This window comes from Salmo salar, chromosome 26 (genome assembly GCF_965601325.2).
Source record: "Salmo salar chromosome 26, fSalSal1, whole genome shotgun sequence".
NCBI classification, from domain to species: domain Eukaryota; kingdom Metazoa; phylum Chordata; class Actinopteri; order Salmoniformes; family Salmonidae; genus Salmo; species Salmo salar.
The window spans coordinates 5,678,510-5,702,816 of record NC_138316.1 but is presented as its reverse complement, the minus strand read 5'-3'; the positions used below and the strand labels follow the sequence as shown (position 1 = coordinate 5,702,816).

Here is a 24,307-nt window from a genome sequence, read left to right as displayed (position 1 = left end):
TGGTGGCATTGTCATGCTGGAGGGACATGTCAGGATGAGCCTGCAGGAAGGGTACCACATGAGGGAGGAGGATGTCTTCCCTGTAACGCACAGCGTGGAGATTGCCTGCAATGACAAGCTCAGTCCGATGATGCTGTGACACACCGCCCCAGACCATGACGGACCCTCCACCTCGATCCCACTCCAGAGTACAGGCCTCAGTGTAACGCTCATTGCTTCGACGATAAACGCGAATCCAACCAACACCCCTGGTGACACAAAACCGCGACTCGTCAGTGAAGAGCACTTTTTGCCAGTCCTGTCTGGTCCAGCGACGGTGGGTTTGTGCCCATAAGCAATGTTGCCGGTGATGTCTGGTGAGGACCTGCCTTACAACAGGCCTACAAGTCCTCAGTCCAGCCTATTGCAGACAGTCTGCGCACTGATGGCGTGATTGTGCGTTCCTGATCTAACTTGGGCGGTTGTTGCCATCCTGTACCGCAGGTGTGATGTACTGATCCTGTGCAGGTGTTGATACACGTGGCCTGCCACTGCGAGGACGATCAGCTGTCCGTCCTGTAGCACTGTCTTATGCATCTCACAGTACGGACATTGCAATGTATTGCCCTGGCCATATCAGCAGTCCTCATGCCTCCTTGCAGCATGCCTAAGGCACAGCTTTAGGTGTATTGTGTTACAAGTCAGGGTTGGGGCTAAAATAGGTTATACCAAGGTTTAGGGATTGTTAATCCTGTGGGTCACAACAACGTGTACCCAGGCGAACAGTGAGCTGGCTCACAAAGTAGCAGTAAACATTTAATAATACATTTCCTGAGGTAAGCCTCCGAGTTTAACGTGGGCAGGTCTCAGTGCCAACAACAGCGAAGCAGGCATTGACGTTTTACAATGGGCTGGGAATAGAACGTTCGGAAGTCGAGTTGGTGCCACGGTGCTCAAAAGAGCAGTAATAGGAGCTGGCAGGGTTAAAAACAACCTAAAATAAGGCCATTTTAGTAGTGATTACTTCAGAATTACGGCAAGAAGCTGGGACATATGGTAATATTATGAAAATGGGCTCCACTGCGGATGCAATGAACTAGTTATCAGGAAAAAAAGCATTGTTAAAAATTGTCCAACCTATCTAGTGGCATCCAGCTTAAGTCAAAGCCAGGCACAGCTCCAGCTACACTTGATCCCTGAATCCACTCGTTTAACAAGCAACACCTCATTTTGACCTAATTCTCTTGTTTAGAAAATTAACCACATAGTACTGTAGAGGAAAAACAGTTCAGATAGCTTGTTGTCTAGGTAACATTTCACACAGATTGCCAGGGTCCAGTAAGCAACGAACGCATTTTAACCTGAGGAACAGCAAGGAGTCGTATACCAGTTAATACTATATCAAATTGGTTAGGTTACTAACGTTAGCTCATCTGATGTAACGTTAGTTAGCCAATGTTAGTTGTCTGACTATTGGCCAGCTAATTTTTACACAATACCATAGGCAATTTAACTGATCAGATCATTTTGGTTAATGCTGCTCAACGTTCCAACACACTTTCTCCTTCACCTCAAACTGTCCAAATGCCAGTAGTTTTTCGGTTACAGCTCATTCAATACCTTCACACCCCCGTCTCCGCGGTCAGGCTTCTCACCTAATGTTACCTTTTCCTTTATCGTTCAGGGGACACGCTGATGTACCTGGCAAACTGCCATTCCACTCTTTCCAGAGCACTTGCTGATGCTGTAACTAGCAAATTGTCTCTTCAGTCGCGTGCTGCATTCTGTTATGTGAACGATTGGCTGAGCCTTAGATATAGCCAGTATTGGTCCAAACGCGCATCACTCCTATATACTTTTCTCATCTACATAAATCACGTAGGTCACCTATTTTGGTTTCAAAACAGTGAATTCCACTGAAAGGTTTGCATCCCTGGACGTAGGCTAGTGCTTTTGCTGTTCGTTACGCCTACTCATCTTGTTGCCTGGAATTCAATAAGGATGCACGCAGTTGCATCCCCAATGTGTCAGTCTTCACTTGTAGCCTACTTCGGAACAGAGATAGACGCCTGAGAGAAGAACCATATCACGTGACAAGCATTGGCCAATAAGAATTGAGATATGAGAGAGCCATGTGAGTGAGGCGCTTCGGAACACACAGCCGGGAGAAAGGAATTCTAATCATTATAATCAGCCCAAGGGCAGAATGGCCAATGGCTACAAACAGCATGGATTTTTTAGGGGGCATTACAGCCACACTAGGGGGATGCCGCCGGGAAATTCACAGCATTATCATGTGCTTGTCAAATTGTTAAGGTGATGAACTATGTGCAAGAAACAAAGCAGAGCACATGCCTTTCATGCAGCCTTAGAATGTATTCAAAATCCAAACATATAGCCCAACACAACTAAAGTTTAATAACTAACTAAATTAAGCATATAGGAGAACATGTTACTTTGTTAACCGCTCACAGAAAAGCCGCATGTGCACACGCCATCAAATCGTTTGGAGAAAGGACGTTTTCTATTTTATTCAGCTTTGTTCAATTGTATTCTTCATACTATAAAATAATGCCACGGAATTCTAAGCAAATCTTGTCTGCTAAATAAACTAGTGTAGCCCACAGCAATATGGCATAGCCAGTTCAAATTGTATTTGTCACATGCGCCGAATACAACGTCTAGACCTTACAGTGAAATGCTTACTTACAAGCCCTTATCCAACAATGCAGTTAAGAAAAAAAAAATATATAATTAAAGAGCAGCAGTAAAACAACAATAGCGAGGCTATATACACAGTGATTCCTCTAAAAGTTGCGAGCTTATGCTGCAGTACTTAGAGGCAATTTGTGGTTTATTATGGTACCCTGCGTCACCACTTCATTGCTCCAGACCAGCGCAAGGGGGAGTTAGAGCACCAATTACGCTTTTGGGTCCTACTGTGTGACAATGAATGGGTGACAAACCTAAATAGAAACTGAATTGTGCACGACTTCAGTATTACTTACTAAAACTGTTGTTACACTAAGGTTATTATTCTTTTAGGAATATTTTGCTCTCACTGAAGGCCACTCCTGACCGGTCACGTACAGCGCCTGAGTGGCGCAACGGTCTAAGACACTGCATAGCAGTTCAAGCTGTTGCTACAGATGCTGGTTCAATACCCAATCTAAAACATTGTAACTAATAAATGGCATCTCTACACATTCATTATTAAAATAATCTTTTTCAAAATGCTGATGTTTATTTAGTTATGATTCATAAATTACTATGGGAATAAATTATCCTCCAATCCTCTATGTAATTATTGGCAGAGAGTCATGTCATATTTCGATATATTGTAGGCGACATGAGTCACAAGTGTTGAGTAATGTGCTGTTAAGTGGTGTAGGTCTTATTTAAAGAGAATATTAAGTTAGAAGCAATAGCCTACACCTATTTTAGCACTGTTTCGCACTACTCTGAGACAAGCACGGGGTCTGGTCTTGCTAAATCAATGAGATTTTTATTTTCACTGAATTTCCGTTTGGGTAGTGGTTAGACTAGAACTACAAAACTAGGGTGTAGAAATAATATGCTCTATGTGTGACCTTTATTTAACTAGGCAAGTCAGTTAATAACAAGGACAGCCTTCTCCTTCCTCCCCATTGGGGAATTGAACCCCGGTCTCCAACGTGCCCGCATTCTCTAGTACAACCATTATTGAAGGCCATCAAATACTTCCAAAAGATGCCCTCTGGGTGGTCAAACTAGCACTAACTAGCATTACTGGTACCAGTGGATCACACTTAAATAACATGCCATAGAATTCTGCGGCAACATGCAAGCTGCGCCACAGTACGCTGCAACTTTTAAAGGACGAACCACTGTACAGGGGGTAACAGTTAGTTGAGGTAATATGTACTCTAATGTACTTGTCCTCTTAGTTGTGCACAGGGGCCTCCCATTCCTCTTTCTATTCTGGTTAGAGCCAGTTTGCGCTGTTCTGTGACGGGAGTAGTACACAGCGTCGTTTCTTGGCAATTTCCTGCATGGAATAGCCTTCATTTCTCAGAACAAGAATAGACTGACCAGTTTCAGAAAAAAAGTTTTGTTTTGTCCATTTTGAGCCTACAATCGAACCCACATGCTGATGTTCCTGACACTCAACTAGTCTAAAGGACAGTTTTATTGCTTCTTTAAATCAGCACAACAGTTTTCAGCTGTGCTAACATAATTGCAAAAGGGTTTTCTAATGATCAATTAGCCTTTTAAAATGATAAACTTGAATTAGCTAACACAACGTGCCATTAGGACACAGGAGTGATGGTCAAAAACCATAAAAGAAATCTGCCGTTTCCAGCTACAATAGTCATTTACAATAATAATGTCTAAGCTGTATTTCTGATAAATTTGATGTTATTTTAATGCACAAAAAATGATTATTTCAAAAACAAGGACATTTCGAAATGACGGCAAACTTTTGAAGGGTAGTGTACATGTATGTAGAGTTATTAGAGTGAATATGCATTGATAACAGTAGCAGCTGTGTAAAATAGGGGGGTGGGGGCAATGCAAATAGTCTGAGTAGCCATTTGAATAGATGTTCAGGAGTCTTGACGTGGGGGTAGAAGCCGTTTAGAAGGCTCTTGGACCTAGACGTGGCACTCCGGTACCGCTTGCCGTGCAGTAGGAGAGAGAACAGTCTATGACTAGTGTGGCTGGAGCCCATTAGGGCCTTCCTCTGACACCGCCTGGTATAGATGTCCTGGGTGGCAGAAAGCTTTGTCCCAGTGATGTACTGGGCCATACGTACTACCCTCTAGTGCCTTGCAGTCGGAGGACGAGCAGTTGCCATACCAGGCAGTGATGCAACCAGTCAGGATGCTTTCGATGGTGCAGCTGTAGAACCTGTTGAGGATCTGAGGACCCATGCCAAAACGTTTGGGGGGGGGGGGGGGGGGGGGGGGTAGGTGTTGTCGTGCCCTCTTCACGACTGTCTTGGTGTGCTTAGACCATAGACCATGTTTGTTTGTTGGTGGTGGACACCAAGGAACTTGAAGCTCTCAACCTGCTCCACTGCATCCCCGTCGATGAGAATGGGGGTGTGCTCGGTCCTCTTTTTCATGTAGTCCACAATCTCCTTAGACTTGATCACGTTGAGGGAGAGGTTGTCCTGGCAACACACAGCCAGGTCTCAGACCTCCTCCCTGTAGGCTGTCTCATTGTTGTTGGTGATCAGGCCTACCACTGTTGTGTCATCGGCAAACATGGTGTTGGAGTCGTGCAGTCATGAGTGAACAGGGAGTACAGGAGGGGACTGAGCATGCAACCGTGTTGAGGATCAGCATGGCCGATGTGTTGCTACCTACCCTCACCACCTGGGGGCAGCCCGTTAGGGAGTCCAGGATCCATTTGCCGAGGGAGGTGTTTAGTCCCAGGGTCCTTAGCTTAGTGATGAGCTGAGGGCACTATGGTGTTGAACACTGAGCTGTAGTCAAAGAATAGCATTCTCACATAGGTGTTATTTTTGTCCAGCTGGGAAAGGGCAGTGTGGAGAGCAATAGAGATTGCATCATCTGTGGATCTGTTGGGGCGGTATGCAAATTGGAATGTCTACGGTTTCTGGGATAATGGTTTGTTCTGTATATTTATATGCTTTAGAATGACATTTCTAGTCCGTGGGAAATACCGGGTTACCCGGGAGAAAAATAGATTTATTCTCAAGAAGGAATATTTACAAAATATTAAATCCTAGATCTGATGAGTCTGCCTGGCACTCAGCATTAAGGAGATGGATTGGGGGTGATATTAGCATCCTGTCCAGGAGGTGTACTTGTACATCTAGCTGCCTCACGATTCAGAAACAAGAGATATGCTCCTATGAGCCATTCCTACTCACACAAGCCAAGGCTGGTGCAAGGCTACTCAAGTGACTTACAATGCAGGAACAAATGTTGTAATCGAGTAGAGGGAGAAACAAACAGAACATGAAAACAAATGCTGCTGACCTGGTAAAATTCCTCCATGCTGGCCAGCCTCTCCTTCCAGTTGGAGCTGTCCAGCATCTTCACGCAGGAGGCAGGCAGCACCGCTGCAGCCAGCTCATCACACACCTCCACCTAAGAACACAGTCAACACGTACTTTTGACTAGAGCTCAGTTTCAAATTGTACCCTATTCCAGAGCTAAATATTAGTGCACCATAGGGGGGGGGATGGGCTGTCATTTGCAACTTTTATCTATTTAATATTGAGTAATTTATTTTTTCAAAATCAGTAAGATGAGTACTCACCGAGAGCTCAGTCTCCACGATCTCTTTGGTTTCGGCAGGCTTCTTACTCTTGGCTCCTGTTCCACCTTCTGCCCCAGGCTTCCCTTTCTTAGCAACGCCAACATCCTAGACAACAGATGAAACCAGATTTCAGAATAAACTGATCATTGTATTTTACATTCAGGAAATAACACATTAGGGAAACAATTAAAAAGCACATTGAGAGCAATTTAAAGAGGAAAACCACAATCCAGCCATTAGCAATGACCAAACACAGGCTGCAACCCACCATTTAGGAGCCACTGCTGTGGAATAGAACAGCATAGATGACCACATAGTCAGAGATTATTGTCCCACACTGTATTCATTGCACTAACATTAACAGGAGGTTGTCCTTAAGTCCAGCTTCAACATTAAACTAACCCCACCTGTCATGGTTTTGACCACAGCCTTATATTGAAGCGCTGTGGCCTTCCTTGTGGCTCAGTTGGTAGAGCATGGTGTTTGCAACGCCAGCATGGTGTGTGCAACGCCAGGGTTGTGGGTTCGATTCCCACGGGGGGCCAGTACAAAAAAAAGATATAAAAAAAATGCATGAAATGTATGTATTCACTACTGTAAGTCGCTCTGGATAAGTGCGTCTGCTAAATGACTAAAATGTAATGTAAAATGTAACAAAAATAAACTGTCCCTGGGGCTCCGGGTACTAGGTAGTCACTGGTTTAGTGGATCTAGCATCTTTCCCATGGATTTGACTGGTTTTCAAGCTCTATTGGTTTGAGTGAAAAACAAGCTCCTCTACGGTAGTTTATATTGTCCAAATGATTAAAGTTCAATTGAACCCCTCTAAAAGAGACCTTCAAACATTGTGTAACAAAGCTGACAAGGACCACCGTGACATGCAAACCCACTACGGAGACATGAAACATACAATAAGAGCCAGGTCATGCCGTCTCACCTTATACACAGGGGCATTTTTCGGGGGCCCTGAGGGTTTGGCTGGGGCCTCGGACTGTGGCAGCGCCTTGGGGACAGGTTTCCCTTTCTCCGCTCCTCCCTTTCCTCCTGCCAGCTCCACATTGGATGCAATCTCTTTAATCTTTGAGAGGAAAATAGCATTAAGAGAACACACTTGGATATTATCAATCTGAGCAACAGGATGGCCCAACGTCAATAACAATGATTATCTAAAAACAGAATTCTGATTTATGTAAACAATACAAACATTTTCACAATAAACTGGCTCTGAAAACAGCTATTTTATTTGAAGTTGGCCAAAAGCAGGGCTCCAAAGTGATTATTTTGCATCCATTCACTTGGGACAATTTTTTTAAATTGGTTGTGTCGGTGCGAGCTGCAAATTCAAAAATGTCACTTAATTCAAAGCTTTATATTTTTGTGGTGCAAATCAGAATATATTGATCATGTATTCCTGCTTGCTTAAATAAACGTATTTCTTGAATCATAACATCTCAGTAGCACTGTGAATAAGTTGCATTTTTTAATTGAGTAACACCACAAATTTGGTGCGACCAAATCATGGCCTGGTGCCACCAACTGAAAATGTTAGTGGCACCAGAGGGAAAAACATTCTGGAGCCCTGAAAAGAGTAAAACCATTTATCCATATTAACAGTGGAGATAACAAACACAGTGCCTTCGGAAAGTATTCAAATATTGACTATTTCCACATTTTGTTACGTTACAGGCTAATTCTAAACTGGATAAAAAAAATGTTTAAAAAAATTAAATAATCGCAGCAATCTACACACAATAGTCCATTATAACAAAGCGAAAATGGGTATTTATTTTTTGCAAAAATATGATTGTACTTGAGATGTTTCTTCAACTTGGAGTCTACCTGTGGTAAATTCAATTGAGTGGACATGATTTGGAAAGGCACACACCTGTCTACACACCAGTTCACAGTGCATGTCACAGCAAAAAGTAAGCCATGAGGTCAAAGGAATTGTCTGTAGAGCTCCGAGACAGGATTGTGTTGAGAAACAGATCTGGGGGGGGGTACCAAAATATTTCTGCAGCCTTGAAGGTCCCCAAAAACAGTGGCCTCCATTCTAAAATGGAAGAAGTTTGGAACCACCCCTACAGCGTCCTAGAGCTGGCCGCCCAGCCAAACTGAGAAATCCGGGGGAGAAGGGCCTTGTCGGGGAGGTGACCAAGAACCCGATGGTTACTCTGACAGAGCTCCAGAGTTGCTCTGGAGATGGGATTACATTCCAGAAGGACAACCATCTCCGTAGCACTCCACCAACCAGGCCTTTATGGTGAGTGGCCAGACAGAAGCCACTCCTCAGTTAAAGGCACGACAGCCAGCTTGGCATTTGCCAAAAGGCACCTAAAGACTCTCAGACCATGAGAAACAAGATTCCCTGGTCTGATGAAACCAAGATTGAACTCTTTGGCCTGAATGCCAAGCGTCACATCTGCAGGAAACCTGGCACCATCCCTACGGTGATGCATGGTGGTAGCAGCATTATGCTGCGGGGATCTTTTTCAGCAGCAGGGACTGGGAGACAAGTCTGGATTGAAGGAAAGATGAAAGGAGCAAAGTACAGAGGTCCTTGATGAAAATGTGCTCCAGAGCACTCAGGACCTCAGACTGGGGCTAAGGTTCACCTTCCAACAGGACAACGACCCTAAGCACACAGCCAAGACAACGCAGGAGTGGCTTCGGGAAATGTCTGAATGTCCTTGAGTGGCCCAGCAAGAGTCCGGACTTGAACCCAAATGAACATCTCTGGAAACACCTGAAAATAGCTGTGCACCAACGCTCCCCATCCAGCCTGACAGAGCATACTCCAAAGTTGTGGCAAAATGGCTTAACTTTTTAGTGACGGGGGCAGTATTCAGAAATTCGGATGAATGATGTGCCCAAATTAAACTGCCTACTACTCGGGCTCAGAACGTAGGATATGCATATTATTAGTAGATTTGGATAGAAAACACTGACGTTTCTAAAACTGTTTGAATGATGTTTGAGAGTATAACAGAACTCATATGGCAGGCAAAAACCTGAGAAAAAAAATCCAACCAGGAAGTGGTTTGAAGTTTTTCAAGACTGGGCCAATTCAGTATACAGTGAATTAGGGTTCATTTTGCACTTCCTAAGGCTTTCACTAGATGTCAACAGTCTTTAGAAAGTTGTTTGAAGGCTTCTATGGTGAACAGAGAGCAAACAAAGGAAGTTGGAAGTTGTTGACTCAGGAGTGGACATGAGTTCATTGGCGCGCATTCACGAGAGTTAGCTGTGTTCCATTCAATTTTTCAAGACATTGGTATCGTCCGGTTAGAATATAATTGAAGTTATGTCAAAAAAGCCATAAAGATTGATGCTATACATCGTTTGACATGTTTCTACGAAAGTAAACAAAACTTTTTTTGACTTTGTCGCGAAATTTAATGCACGCTTCCTACATTTGGAGTAGCTTACTGAATGCTCAAACAAAAAGGACATAAATGGACTTTATCGAACAAAACAACAATTATTGTGGACCTGGGATTCCTAGGAGTGCATTCTGATAAAGAGCAAAGGTAAGTGAATATTTATAATGCCATTTATGATTTTAGATGACTCCAAAATGGTGGGTATCTGTATTGCCTGATGTTGTTTTCTGAGGAAAGTGTGCTTTCCCCGTGAAGCTTTTTGAAATCTGTCACAGCGGTTGCATGAAGGAGATGTTTATCTATAATTCTTTGAATAACAGTTTAATATTCTATCAACGTTTATGATGAGTATTTCTGTAAATTGATGTGCTCATTCACCGGACGTTTTCGGCAGAAAAGCATTTCTGAACATTACGGGCCAATGTAAAATGGTGTTTTTGGATATAAATATGAACTTTATCGAGCAAAACATACATGTATTGTATAACATGAAGTCCTATGAGTGCCATTTGATGAAGATCAAAGGTTAGTGCTTAATTTTAGCTGTATTTCTGGTTTTTGTGACGCCTGTCCTTGCTTGGAAAATGGCTGTGTGGCTTTTATTTTTTAGGCACTGTCCTAAAATATTCTAATGTTTTGCTTTCGCCATAAAGCCTTTTTGAAATCGGACAACGTGTTTGGGTTAAGGAGACGTGCATCTTTAAAATGGTGTAAAATAGTTGTATGTTTGAGAAATTTGAATGAGATTTTTGCTGTTTTGAATTTTTCGCCCTGCTATTTCACTGGCTGTGTCCCGCATAGCCCATACTAGTTAAGGACATCAAAGTCATGGTATTAGTGGCCATCAAAGCCTTGATGTCAATCCCATAGAAAATTTGTGGGCAGAACTGAAAATACATGTGCAAGCAAGGAGGCCTACAAACCTGACTCAGTTACACCAGCTCTGTCAGGAGGAATGAGCCACAATTCACCCAACTTATTGTGGGAAGCTTGTGGAAGGCTACCCGAAACGTTTGACCCAAGTTAAACAATTTAAAGGTAATGCTACCAAATACTAATTGAGTGTATGTAAACTTCTGACCCACTGGGAATGTGAAGAAAGAAATAGAAGCTGAAATAAATCCTTCTCTACTATTATTCTGACATTTCACATTCTTAAAATAAAGTGGACATCCTAACTGACCTAAGACAGGGAATTTTTACATGGATTAAATGTCAGGAATTGTGAAAAACTGAGTTTAAATGTATTTGGCAAAGGTGTATGTAAACTTCCGACTTCAACTGTATGCACACACACACACACCTCACCTTGTCAACCTTGAGTTTGTCGAGGTCTGCTAGAAAGGGGTTAACAGCTTTCTCTCCAGCCACCTTCATGGCCGTGCCTAGAGCCTTGATCGCAGCATCTCTCACCTCTGGAGCTGGGTCATTCACTTGCTGCCATTAAGAAACAACCCACAATATATGTCATACATCCAGACAGAGCCATATTCAAATGGGAATTTATAGAAATAAGTGTGGGGGTAGGGCTGGGCAGTATACCGTATTTTACGATATACCGGTATTGTGTTTAAACTTTACCTTGTATAACGGTATTTAAATGTTTGATTTGTTTAATGGGATACGCTGTGTGTAACGTCCGTTTTTAATAGTTTACTTCGCTACTTAAGTCACCTCGCTCCGCTCACTCTAAACATGCCGCTTTCCACACAGACCTAGCCCCGCCCCTCAAGGAGTGCATTTGTTGTTCCTCAAACATGACATTTGTGTTCAGTGTGCATGGTCAATGCAGCACATGCAACATTGTTGACAATGCTTTTCACTTTTCTTCTTAATATAAATCCACTAGAGGTCTGTAATTACACTATTAGTTCGTGTTTCTTACATCTGCAAACCACTAGTATGTCTTTTCTTAGCAAATTTGACCAAAATTGTGTTAGCCGCTAATGCTAATCACTAGTTAGTACATTTTAGCTAGCTGAGTCAGAGCAATTGTTATTAGCTATACAGCCTTTAAACTTCAGTGGTGCTGTAGACCTAAATCTGCATGTTTGTGCAAGAGTATCTTCTAAAATCAAAGAGGACTACACAAAGCATGAATATGTTAGCTACATGAAGTAGCTAAGAGAAAACATTAAATGGAGCCAAAGATTATAGGGTGCCCTAAAAAACACAGGTTCGTACCCTGTTACAATAACTCCTCCCTGGCATTTTTCATTGCCATGTTAAAACACTGTATTCAAAGTCCCCACTACTATGTTCTAACTATAGAATAATCATTCTATTTCCATGATTCCAACAGTTCACCGAAGTGTTTGGCTAAAAATAAGGCCTACATTGTTCGCACATATCATGCAGCCCTACATAGCAGTATGGAAATTCTCAAATGAGTGCAGGAATTGATAAACTATTTTGGGTTGAAGTTGAATTGAACAGAAAAAAACAATCAGAATGGAGAAAGACCATTGAATGCATGTGTTGCCACCCTAGGGTCACGAACTATTCAAAGCAAATTTAGAACTTGTATTATTGAAAAACATAAAATACATATGATATTTTGGCCATATTGCCCAGCCCTATGTTAGTGGTGTATAATTCTTCACCCGACTGACCAATAACCTTAATATTCCTTTATTTTGTGAACATTTGTCAAGTTTAACTCTGAACATTGCATGTTCACATAACATTTCCCCCCAGTGGACATGTACAGTTACAGGCCTACAGGATGGGTGACACCAACCTTGAGCAGGGCAGCACAGAGGGGTTTGAGCAGGCTCTTGGGCAGGGTGGAAGGGGTTGAAAGACGGATACTCCTGGTCAGGAACAGAGAGGCCTGCTGCTTGATGGACGGGTTCTTGTTGTCCATCACGGCCAGCATGTCCTCGCTCAGGTTCTGGAGAGTGGTCTGAAGAGAACAAAAATCAGGCCATTACCCTGTTTTTCTATTTCACTTTTTTGTTTTACCCTTCATCAATTTGTGGGTAAAGGGATATGAAAGATATGCTGGCTTGTCTGTCATCTTAGAAATCACACAAATGACATTTGGCTAACTTCAAACCCATTCAAAAAGCAAATAGCTTAACTCTTACCAATGAACATGGATCAAGGTTGGATTTGCTACTCTAATGGAGTCTTAATTACATTTGACTAATTAAACAAACATCGATCCACATTAAAAAGCTGGAGTAAATTGTAAGTGTAGGAAATGCTGTAATAGGTGTACATGCTGCCCACAGAGAATCACATGCATTGACCATGTAGACTAGGAAAAAAATAACCTGATTAGCACAAGGCCTATACAAAGGACCAAAGAGACCAGCAACAAACAGATTTCACCTTATTAACAGTCAATTATATGTTGTGTTGAGATCTATGGCCCAAGAGATAAATGGTGCAGATCCTTCAATAACACAGGCTCACACAGCATTAATCCCAGATTTAAAGTGCATAGTAAGCTATGAAGCAAAAGGATAATCAGTTTGAATAATCTGCCTACTCACCGTCAAGAAGACTGCGTCGATGGCCTCTTGCAGGGACTGGACCACAGCAGGTTTCTTCTCCTTAAATTTGTCCAAAATAGTTGGCACCACCTTGAGGAAAATAAACATTTTAAAAATAACCAAATCCGTCAAAATTGGAGATTAGCAAATCGTTTCCGGTGAAGAGTCTTACACAGTAAAGCAATATCTTAAGCATCTCTAGTTTCTCAGTAACCGTCTAAATGTAGAACTTACATTGCCTGCATACGTCCCAAAGTTCTTCCTGAGACCGAGGGCCAATCCAGCCAGGCATTTTGCAGCTAGTGACACCAGAATGACATTGGTGTCTTTACCAATGACCTACAAATAGACAAACAATTGAGAGTTTAAGTGGGTAGTCAGTGCACTGTATACATACTGCAACTTCACTCACTCAGAGTTGCCTACCCTTTTGAGTGCTCGAACCACATCGCCATAGTCTCCATTATCCAGTTTGGGGTGTTTAGCCAGTATCTCCAAGGCCTCCAGGGCCTCTTTCCTCTCCTGCCATTTCTTTGCCTCCTACAGTGACAGAGGGAGACTCAGTCACAGGCCCAATACACAACCATGACAAATTGAGTATCAGCTCCACAGCTTTAGTTTGTGTAAGCTTTCCGCAGGTAAGCAACAAATAACATACTAGGCTCACCCATACTGCAAATGTGTCATCTAAATGCGCGTCCCGCTATTCATTCATTTTGATACAGCCCGTCCCTTTATCTGATTATCAGCGGTTTTCCAAAGAAGATTCGGTTCCTCAAGAGCGAATTCATATTAGATGAAAAGCCAAAATGCATACGACATCCTGGCAAACATTTTGGCCTACTATTTAGGCCACAAGTATGGGAATCCGGACACGGCCATTGAGGCTTGGGAATATTTGGAAATAGCCACAGGATAGTTTTTCCAACAGTCAAAACTATTTGACGTTAGCTAAAAAGTAATATTTTGTACCTACTTTAAGTAAATACCTGCAGTCAAATTTTGCAATATGTTAGATGAAGCAGATTGCTTTCATCACTTCCCCAGTCGCATTATGAAGCTTACAATCACGTGTTTGTAAATAGCACAATGGGAGAAAGCAGGAGCAGGTGAGTCCAGCTATGTATAGACCAGGGGTCGCATTTTACATTGAAAGCTAAGCGTTTTTTTTGCATCAATAGTGATCAGGGACATGCCACTACAGTTTCCCTTCACAGAAAATATATTAGCACAACACATTAGGCAGAAAAATAGCTGAATTTATCAGATGACAATGGAAGTACAACTATTTGGCCGGCAGCCACAAGTAAAATGAGCACGCAAGGTCCTTTTGCAAAAGCGATGCGTTGCCATCATATTTATGTTTATCATAGAAAGAATGTAGTCAGCTACATTTCCTAATGGTTTTGCTTAAAGTTAATTTAACATTTTACTGGAGAAGAGTAGACTGGCTACACCAAAAACTCTTATCCGAGTGGAAAAGTGCAACAAGCACAAAATTATTCTGATGCCAAGCACAAATTACATTAAGCATTTTAGATCTGCGTTTACAAGACGCAGCAAGATATGAGATACTTTTTCCCTGCGCGATATGCAGAATAACAACCTAAGTTTAACTTGCTAGTTATCTAAGTAAGTGGCTGAATTAATAAGATGGGGCATCATATTGCGTTGGCTTTCTGCCGCGTTTGAGAGGTCAAAGCCATTTGGATGAGTTCTGCATCTTGATGTCCTTGCGTTTTTTGGGTTTTTTTTTTCACCTGTCAGCCCATCTGCTCCTCCGCCATCTTCTACAATCAGAGCAAGCAGGCCCGTTGCCCTAGCGACTCAATACTCCACAAACAGCGTGTACACCAGCTCACATGACCTGCAAAGATCAGAAGACTGAAGCTCCTGCCGACAAGTCCTCATTTTACTCAGGTTATCTACTTTCTAGTTTAAATGTCAGTACAAAAGTCTAGGGTCAAGAAACACCAAAATGGCAACTAAACACCAGAAAACTGAAGTTACCACCGATGCTAGCTTTAGCTGAACAAGACCAGATGGAGGCGGTGGTTACATGTGCTATTGGTGCAGCAATTCAAGGAGTGAGGGAACAAGTTGCTACCTTGCAAGAAAAGTTGGACACCCCATGGGATGAGTCTGAGCGCTAATAGAAAAGGTGAAACACATTCAGACCGAGGCAAGGGGCTTAAAAAGGGATGTGAACCTCTGCACTTTGGAACGTGAGAAGATGCAGTTCAAAATGACATCGCTTGAGGATCAAGACAGACATAATAACGTGATGGTTAACGGGGATTGCTACAGACCGGGAGGATAACAGGGATTGGATAACGGGGATTGCTACAGACCAGGAGGTGATGCAATTGCTTTCACGCAAGAAATCCTTCCCAAATGGAATCCTTCCCAAATGGATTCCATCACTTGGTACTACTTCGATTCAAATGTAAATGGCCCACAGGATCTACAACCAAAATGCAAAGGACAACCCCCAGACCATGGTGTTCAAGGTTCTCAGACACCAATGCTATTCTACAAGGAGCGAGTGAAGCAAGAAAGAATGCCTCCATCCAAAATGCCAGGAGAACCATACATTGCAGGGCAAAACCTCTTTTCTGATCTATTCCGCCACCCTATGAATTACTTTCAATAGTGAGCAGCTCTCCATCTCGGCAAAAGATGCAGGAATTTCAGAGAAGTCTGCCCAGCGACAGGTCTACAACCCACTAGCGGAGCTGGAGGCTGGTTCAACCGGTTGACTATTGGATTTCATTACTTAGTACCGGATTCTAAAAAATATGGTTCACTGTTTGAACTCACGGATTTGTAGCAAATCGGGCTACCTAATGTTTCAACGATACTGAAATGGAGGCATGTTGAAGTTGGAACGTGATTAGTAGGGGGTTAATGTTGCTAGCTTTTGGGGTGATTAATGTTTATCACCTCATTGTGTATCCATTTCCCTAAACCACTGTAGCCAGTTTTTTGTGTTCAAGTTTGGCTGCACAGCTTCACAAGTGTAATTTCGCTTGGTTATATGGCCTTTAATTTAGGCCTGAGTTCTGGAGACCTACGTTATGTGGATGTTACATTTCTCAGAAACAGAGAGGATGTCTGGCGGTGGGTGGGTACTTATCTCGGTTACATGTCACTGCTTATCGAAGGCAAATCTGAACCACTTAATTACAGGTTGAACTGTCAGGTTTGTTTTTGACAATGGTTAAGCTGTCTCCTATGCCTGAATGTCTGGTTTGAATGTGAATATAAAGAGAAATAAATGTTTAGACTTAATGCCTTTACCCAGGAATGTCATTTGCAAGTAGAAGATATCACTCAGTTACAGGATAAGGTGTGTAAAGTTGCTGCTTCGATTAGTGGAGCCTCTAAGTCCAAATGCGCAGTTATTTTTATTAAAAGGAATTTAACTTTAGTTAACAAAAAGACTGGCAAGGACACTTCAGGCCGCTTAGCTTACATTTGCACGTCTATATAGGGCAAGAAAATAGCATGTGTGTCCATCTATGCACCTGCTGTTTGAGGACAGCTTTTTCCCTGGGCTTACCAAAGAATTGTTACCACTTTCAATGCGAATTGGTCATAAGGGCAGGTATGAATGCAGTTTTCAATCTCAAGCTTGATAGATCCACGCAAACTTTCACATGCCCAACAATCAGCATCATTAGCGTTGAATGCAATGACAGAACATCTCAATATCGCCGATGAGTGGCGAGTTCAGAATCCGGGCATTAAATCCAGGAATGTTTTTCCTGCATATCACAAATCATGCTGTAGAATTGATTGTTTTCTATTCAAGGCACTCTATGCATGTGAGTCACGCCAAATGAAATATTGCCTGCGACTATTTCAGATCATAATCCCCTGGTTACACAAGTGGATGTGAGCTTTAAAGTGAATAAAACATTGCCGTTTTAATACAACCCTTCCTCAAAACAAATCGTTTGTGGCTGAATTAAGCCAAAATAGTTGAATTATTTAAATAAAAATTATCAAGGACTCTGTAGAGGACCCAAGGTTTACATGGACGGCTACTAAAGGGTTTATCAGACTACATAATATTTGGCATCTCACCTCAAAGCCAGGAATCACAGAATCAAGTTATTGGAGAAAAATTTAAATCACTTGAAAAAGACCCCAAAAAGGAATTACTCAAATAATGTCAATGATTTGAAGGTGGTTAAACTGGAACTGAATGATTTAAAAAGAGAGCCGAGTTCATGCATAGAGGGAGGTAGGACTATTATTTTAAATGGGAGCAAACCAAACAAGCTTCTAGCCTTAATTTAAACAAAGTGAATCTTGTACTTCTATAGAATATTCAATCCCCGTCAAAAGGCTTACTTTCTGTTCCACAGGAAATTAATGCAACGTTTCAGTGTTTTTACCAGGAATTACATAAATCTTCTATCCAGTTGGAACTAGACAAATGCAAGCCGTTTTTACATAATCTTGATTTGTCAGTATTGTATAAGAAGCAATCTGCGGATCTGAGCCGAGCTCTCTCATTAGCACTGAAAGGTGCTAAAAAAAAAAAAGAAGAAAAAAAAAAAAGGGTAAGTCCCTTGGAACAAATGGCATTCCATCTGAAGTGTTACTAGATTTTAGAAACGGTATTATTGGACTCGGCCATTGACAAGTTTTTTTTTTCTTTTTTTCCCCAGAGCATACCAGCTCTGCATTAATCTCTATTTAATTTAACTAGGAAAGTAGGTTAAGAGCAAATTACTATTTACAATGACGGCCTACCCCGGCTAACGCTGTGCCAATTGTGCGTCGCTCTATGGGACTCCCAACCACAGACGGATCTGATACAGCCTGGATTCAAACCAGGGACGCCTCTTGCATCGAAATGCAGAATCTTAGACCGCTGCGCCACTCGGGAGCCCTCTACTGCCAAAGAAAGATCACAGAATGTGCAAATTATCATCTGATATCTTGTCTTGGCGTTACGGATGGAAAAGTGTTTGGATAAGTTGATTCAAATGGACCTGTCAGGTTGTATGAAACGTCACCTTGCAGTTGACAATGTCAGTTGATTAATGCATGTAATACATTAAATCAAAACAGCAGGACACATTGTGCTGTCTCTAGAAGCTGAGAAGGCTTTTGACAGGCAGTACTTGTGGTCTTGTAGAAATTTGGTTTGGGAAATAATGTCATCGATATGGTTTGTGTTATGCTAACCCTGTTGCGATGGTTTCTACAAATGGCATACACTCAAGTCCCTTCCCTATGTATCCCCAACGTTATTCATTTTGTCGCTAAAGCCTTTAGCACAACATCAGAATGTAATTGCTTCTCCTATACTGATAAAATCTTCCTCTCATATCCCCATGAATGAGTCACACAGCTTTATGCTGACAAATCCTCGCTGGACTGTCATTCCATGTCAAGTGTAACTCCCCCATTGTACTCTCAGGGCATTAGTGCCAGAGAAGAGGAACTGACTGAAAAGACAAAAAGACAGTTAATTTGTGCCAGTTTAGACTACTGATAGTTCAGCGTTCTAACGCCCCCTTGTGATAGTGTGGTGCAATGACAGAATTTACCACCATCTACCAAAAATGGTTGTGGCATAAAGTCAAACATTTTAAAGTAAGAACCACTGTATATGCAGATGACATTCTCCTATATACACACACAGCCTTCGGAAAGTATTCAAACCCCTTTACTTTCTCCACATTGTTATGTTAGAGCCTTAGCCTAAAACAGATGTTTTCATTATTTTTTAAGATTTGCATGAAATAATTTTGCCAAACAGGCTCAAAGCCCATACTGTGACCTATGTAACCTCAATTCACTTGGCATATACAAACATATGCTATGGGATTGTCCTGTGGATTATGAGTTGGAGGAAAGTGTTGTATATTCTCTCGGACATGACTGTACCCCTAGAACCAATTATGCTGTTGCATAACGATGAGACAGGTATGCAGCTGAATGAGAAAGAGCGAAAAATTTGGCTGGCTGGGTTGACTGCTGCCAAAAAAATAAATTAAAACTTGTTCAGTGCTAGTTGCCACCACATGACCGTCATATGTAAATGGCTAGCATACTTTCAGGAGGTAATTATGTTGAGTTATCCACTGCCGTATGAATAAAGCCAGTCCTAGCACTCATGAAAAATGGAAAATAGCTGCCTCAGAAATATCTTGACTGCTGGATGTGATGAAAAATGTTTACTTGAAGGTGTTGTATTAGCAAATGACTTGTCTGTGTATATTCTAGTGTCGTGCATTAGCACACCCATGTGTACTAAACCGATAATACCATAAATGCCAGGATGAGAAGGACGGTATGAGAATCTGGATACCGCCCAACTAACGGCCATGCTCAGTAAGGTATGTGCTTACAATCTTCACGAAGAAGTCTTTGGGCAGTTTGGAGAGGATCTCCACTGGGTCCTGAAGCTCATAGGGGTCCACCTGAGGAGCAGAGTCTGCTACGTCCTCATAGTCTCCGTCGGACCCTGCCACGGCCTGCTGTTCCTCGAACTTGGCCCTCAGGTCCTGCTGGGAGCGTAGGAAACGACTTTGTCTGGGGGCCGACGACGGCACCTTCAACCACTCCTCCTCCAGCTCCTTCAACTGGGGACATGCGGGGAGAGAGACATTGGCTTACATATACACAGGCAGAGTGGTGTATGCTTGTTTACAAAAAAGGGCTCCTGTATAAAGACACCACCCACAAGAATGATCAAGTTTGTCAAAAGCAAAAGGGCCTTGCACAGTCTGAATTCCCTGGTTGCTAAAATACTAAGTTTGCCTAATTTCAGTTTGTGACAAAACAAGCAGTCATTGCGTAGAGAATCATTGTGAAATCTCTTTTCTATAATCAAAAATATTGTATTTTCAGCTGGTATACAATACCGAAAGTATGAAGCAAAAACAATACTTAACGGGAAACAGAAAGTGCACAGAACAGATCTACCGTTTCTTAGACGTGCTTCCAATGAGAATGGCAGATCTTTAACTAAATTTCTATGAATTTGGTCAGGTTACATACATATACACACAGCAGCTTTTAACAACCTGATCCCCCCCCCCGTCCACATTTAGTTTTTTGCCCTAGCACTACACAACTGATTCAAATAACCAACAAGCTTTGATTATTTGAATTAGCTGTGTAGTGCTATGGCAAAAAAAACATTACATGCACCCAGGAGGGGCCCCAGGGCTGAGTTTGGGAATCCCTGCCCTACAGCAAAGATGTCCTGGGAGATTCTGTCCAAAGCACTCTTCAAAGACATCTTCGTGGAAGACTTTCCAACGCACAGCAACAACGCTGATCCGCTCTTCGCATTCAGGTAATGAAATACCATGTTTGGATCAACCCTTAACCCTCACCTGAACAGAGTTGATGTTTTGAAGAGGAGGTCGTAATGAGTCCCTGATCCACCTGTAGACCTCCACAGCCAGCAGTTTGGCCTCATGTCGGACTGCCTTTTCTCTGGACTCAAAGAGCTTTGGCAACACTTTAACTATGGGCTTTAGGGTCACAGTCTTGGATCCAAATTCACTAAGGAAGCAGACAAGCACATTAATGAAGTTTCATTGTTGTTTTGAGTTACATCTAATTAAAGCAGGTGGTACATGCAAAACATGAGCAGGTCTTAATGCCAAAATTGGGCGTGTGTAGTCTTTGGTAAAAGATCCAACATGTCACGTCTCCTCAATCACCACCAGTATTTAAAAGTACCAGTATTTAGTGCTTATCCAGGATAAGAACACATTCCTGCGCTACTACTCCAGCGCTGTGTCTCACCAGAGTGCTCTGCGTATGGTCTCCACACAAGCGACGACTACTTTAGGGTTCTTGTTCTCTAATCCTTTGATGAGCTCCTCCTGTACAATGTCGGCTTTCTCAATCTCTATGTACATGAGGCAGATGTCTGAGGCCAGCTCTTTGGCCCGTGCCTTAGACTGGTTGAATACCTTACACACCACACCTGACAACACCTCAGCCACCGTCCTGTAGAGCAACAATAGATAGGTTAAAACAAAAATATTTCTCAAGAACTAGGATCTAGGAGTTCTACCTGACCAAATGGAAATAATCCAGGTCATAGGCCTAGTTGGTCAGGAAATACTCCCTGTGCCGTATCCACAAAACATCTCCGAGTAGAATATTGGTCCTAAGGGCCAAGGGACATTTTACTCCTAGTCTTATGGGTAAAAATAAACGCTATGCATGAAGCCTCTTTAGTCATGAGTTCTAGTCGACAGATAAACCAGTTAGTAACCAGCAGATGTCTTGATAATAGAAAAAGACAACGAGTCAGCGCTTCCCACACCATAGACAGGCAATTGCTTTGGAGTTGTTGAAAGTGGAGTTGATATTTCTGTATGATTAATTGATAACCTAGTCCTACACAATATTTAGTTTTTTTTCATCCGCTTACCTAGAAGCCATGTGTGCGTTCTCTACAAAAGCCAGAACAGCCTCCAGTCCCTTGAGCTGGGCCACTGAGTTTGAGTCCGTCACAAACTTTTTGATGATTCCCTGGTACTTGGCCCATTCTGGACTCTTATCATCAATCCTCTGGAAGAGCTTCAGGGCCTCTTCATACCCATTCAGCCTGGCCTTCCATATCTGGAACAGCAAGGAGGGCCAATAAGGGGTTAAAAGTGGAACGGTGCTAGAGTAACGTTAGCTATAAAGCCGAGCTAATGTTGTGAATTTGCTTTTATGGTGCATTACCAACAACCAAGGAGCAGAAGATGCCGAAGAATAACTGATGAGAATCACCTTATGTTCACATTTCTGATCGACTGGTAACTTCATCCAGTCACTGTCGTCTCCCATGATGATTTGTGTGGATTCACTTCAAACTGATTTAACCTAGCTAGATACTGTTGGAAAGGAGAAAACACTTGCACATATTCATTGCAACAAATAAAAATTGTAAGGGTCTTAGCTAGAATAGTTAGCCAGAAATATTCATTTCTCTGACATGGCTAGTATGAAGACTAGTTTGCATGCATTTTGTCATTTGACAAAAACAAGACAGATTCCAACACTGGCCAACAGTTGTAGGCAGGGCAAACCCGTTTTGATGATTTCTGGTATATCAAAGTCAAATTATGTTTTTGGAGTCATTGAGCAGTTACCTGATTAAGTACAAATTAATGTTGAAAGTAGGCTTGGGTGGTATGCAGATTTTCACATTGTCATACCATCCTTCTCGCATCCTGGGATTTACAGTATTACCAGCATATCAAAACAATTTAATCAATTTTAGGTTAAGACTGTAAAGTTAACATTTTGAAAAAGTCAAGGAGTCTGAAAACGTTCCAATGTATGTTCAGAGTAATTTCCAATGGCATTGTACTTGATCAGGCAAAAAGTGATGACAAAACGTGCTGGGATTGATTAATTTTGATAAAGCAAAAATAACCAAAACCGGTTTGATTGCTTAATAAAACTTGCCAACGGGTTTGCCCTGCTTATTACATTGCCAATCGGTTTGCCCTGCTTCATAAAAATGGCCTAATTTACAATGCTGACTAGATAAGAGTAAACAGAGGTCGTATCTAGTAATTAATCAGTGGAATAATTGTCAGAGTAGAGGACCTTGGTGTTGTGCCGAAAATCTCCCCCCTGACAGAATTATCCCCCCCCCCCTCTAATTTCCTTAATTTTGCGGCAGGAGTCAAATACTTTGTGGCACACATCAGTCAAATACTTTCTATAGAACAACTTCACGTCAGGATAGGCAACCGAAATGAATAATTAACGTATGTGTGTTATATTAAAAACATAGAGAAGGGAGTAACATGTTGGCAAGCAAACATTTCAGAACTACTATGGTTGAATTATCCTTACACTTTCAAAAATACTAGTCGAATAAGAAATGGGAGAGATGACGAATTTTGGCAGAGAGATTTATTTATAGACTAATACAAAAATCTGTAGTGGATTTGGGTACGGGCGACATGGGCAGCGGCACCAAGGGGGCCATACAAGCTAGAACCGCCACATACACTTGAAACAATTGGTCAAACCGACAAAAACGCCTTCTAAGATCAGTGAAATGTAGATTCTCAACTAGCAAGCAAGTCGCAGCAATGAAGAACGCGAAAGGGTGGGGGGGTTCTGACGGGGGGGGGGGGGGGAGATTTTCGGCACAACACCGGCGTTAAGAACTTTAGTGAACGGTAACTGTGCTGCTGTTAACTAACGTAACGTTAGATAGCTAACTAATTAACTTAAGTAACCTACTAACGTTAGACAGCAGTAGTGCTAGCTCGCAAGTTGAGTATTGTAACATTACGACACTTCACATCTACTGTAGTCTTATAACCTAGCTACTATTAGCTAACGTAAACTATCGGGTCGACTTTACCAGTTAAACGCATAATGAAACACCAAACGCATAATGAAACACCAACCTAAAACTAGGGACGTTAGTTCAAGCAATGCCAATCTTACCTCACTCGTCTCTGCTATATGTAGCTAATCGTTTGCGAAATGAAAGGCAATGAGAAAAAATGTATTAATTCTCTGCACAACAGCTGCCCTGCCTGAACACCCACCACAGTGCAGACAAATTATCTAATTTGAAAATGTCAGTTTCACAAAGCTTACCCGTGATTGGTTGTGAAAGTGCAAACGTAGAACGCGCTCGATTATTGGATGATTTAAACGCGCTTTTATGCGGGTCTGGCCACTGGCTCACATTATTTATATAAGGTGACACCCCCCCCCCCCCCCCCCTCCGCGCGCGTGTGTGTGTGTGTGTGTGTGTGTGTGTGTGTGTGTGTGTGTGTACTTCTTCTTCTATGAGATTTAACGGCGGTTGGCATCCAATTTGTTGCATTACCGCCACCTACTAAGACTGGGGTACAACTTCCCTTATACTTTGCTTGAAACATAAAAATGTACTAAATAAATACCCTACCATCTAACACTACACTCACTCGTTTCAAAATTATAGAAAATAAAATGAACACCACCCTACTCCACTAATTAAATGTATTTACTCTACCTCATGCCATCACCCTGTAACGCTTCTGATGTCAAGTCTCGCACACCCAAATACCTCTCTGCAGATGCCACCACAACCTTAAGACTTTCGGTACATCCCTGCAGTACAATTGATAACCATTGCAATATGACAACTTCTGCACTACTCTAACCCTGGAAACCTCAACC

General features: G+C 42.1%; 1 protein-coding gene across 4 annotated transcripts in view; it reads right to left on the bottom strand.

The window, feature by feature from the left end:
• The window catches only part of LOC106587056 (cytoskeleton-associated protein 5), an 83,241-nt gene extending 59,454 nt beyond the window's left edge, over positions 1–23,787 (bottom strand). For 3 of the 4 annotated variants that reach the window (XM_082969340.1, XM_082969339.1, XM_082969341.1), the window contains exons 1-14: positions 23,585–23,712; positions 21,902–22,005; positions 21,555–21,745; positions 20,918–21,124; positions 20,500–20,671; positions 19,507–19,740; positions 13,562–13,675; positions 13,370–13,474; positions 13,136–13,225; positions 12,376–12,540; positions 10,944–11,072; positions 7,190–7,330; positions 6,253–6,357; positions 5,970–6,080 (exon numbers count right to left, since the gene is read on the bottom strand). In XM_082969340.1, coding sequence (XP_082825466.1) covers positions 5,970–6,080; positions 6,253–6,357; positions 7,190–7,330; positions 10,944–11,072; positions 12,376–12,540; positions 13,136–13,225; positions 13,370–13,474; positions 13,562–13,675; positions 19,507–19,740; positions 20,500–20,671; positions 20,918–21,124; positions 21,555–21,745; positions 21,902–21,958 — 1,821 coding nt within the window. In that variant the 5' untranslated portion in view covers positions 21,959–22,005; positions 23,585–23,712. Of the gene's footprint in view, positions 1–5,969; positions 6,081–6,252; positions 6,358–7,189; positions 7,331–10,943; positions 11,073–12,375; positions 12,541–13,135; positions 13,226–13,369; positions 13,475–13,561; positions 13,676–19,506; positions 19,741–20,499; positions 20,672–20,917; positions 21,125–21,554; positions 21,746–21,901; positions 22,006–23,584; positions 23,713–23,740 lie in introns of those variants that run through there. The other variant, XM_045709034.2, reaches the window with a different exon arrangement.
• Positions 23,788–24,307: the final 520 nt, after the last annotated feature.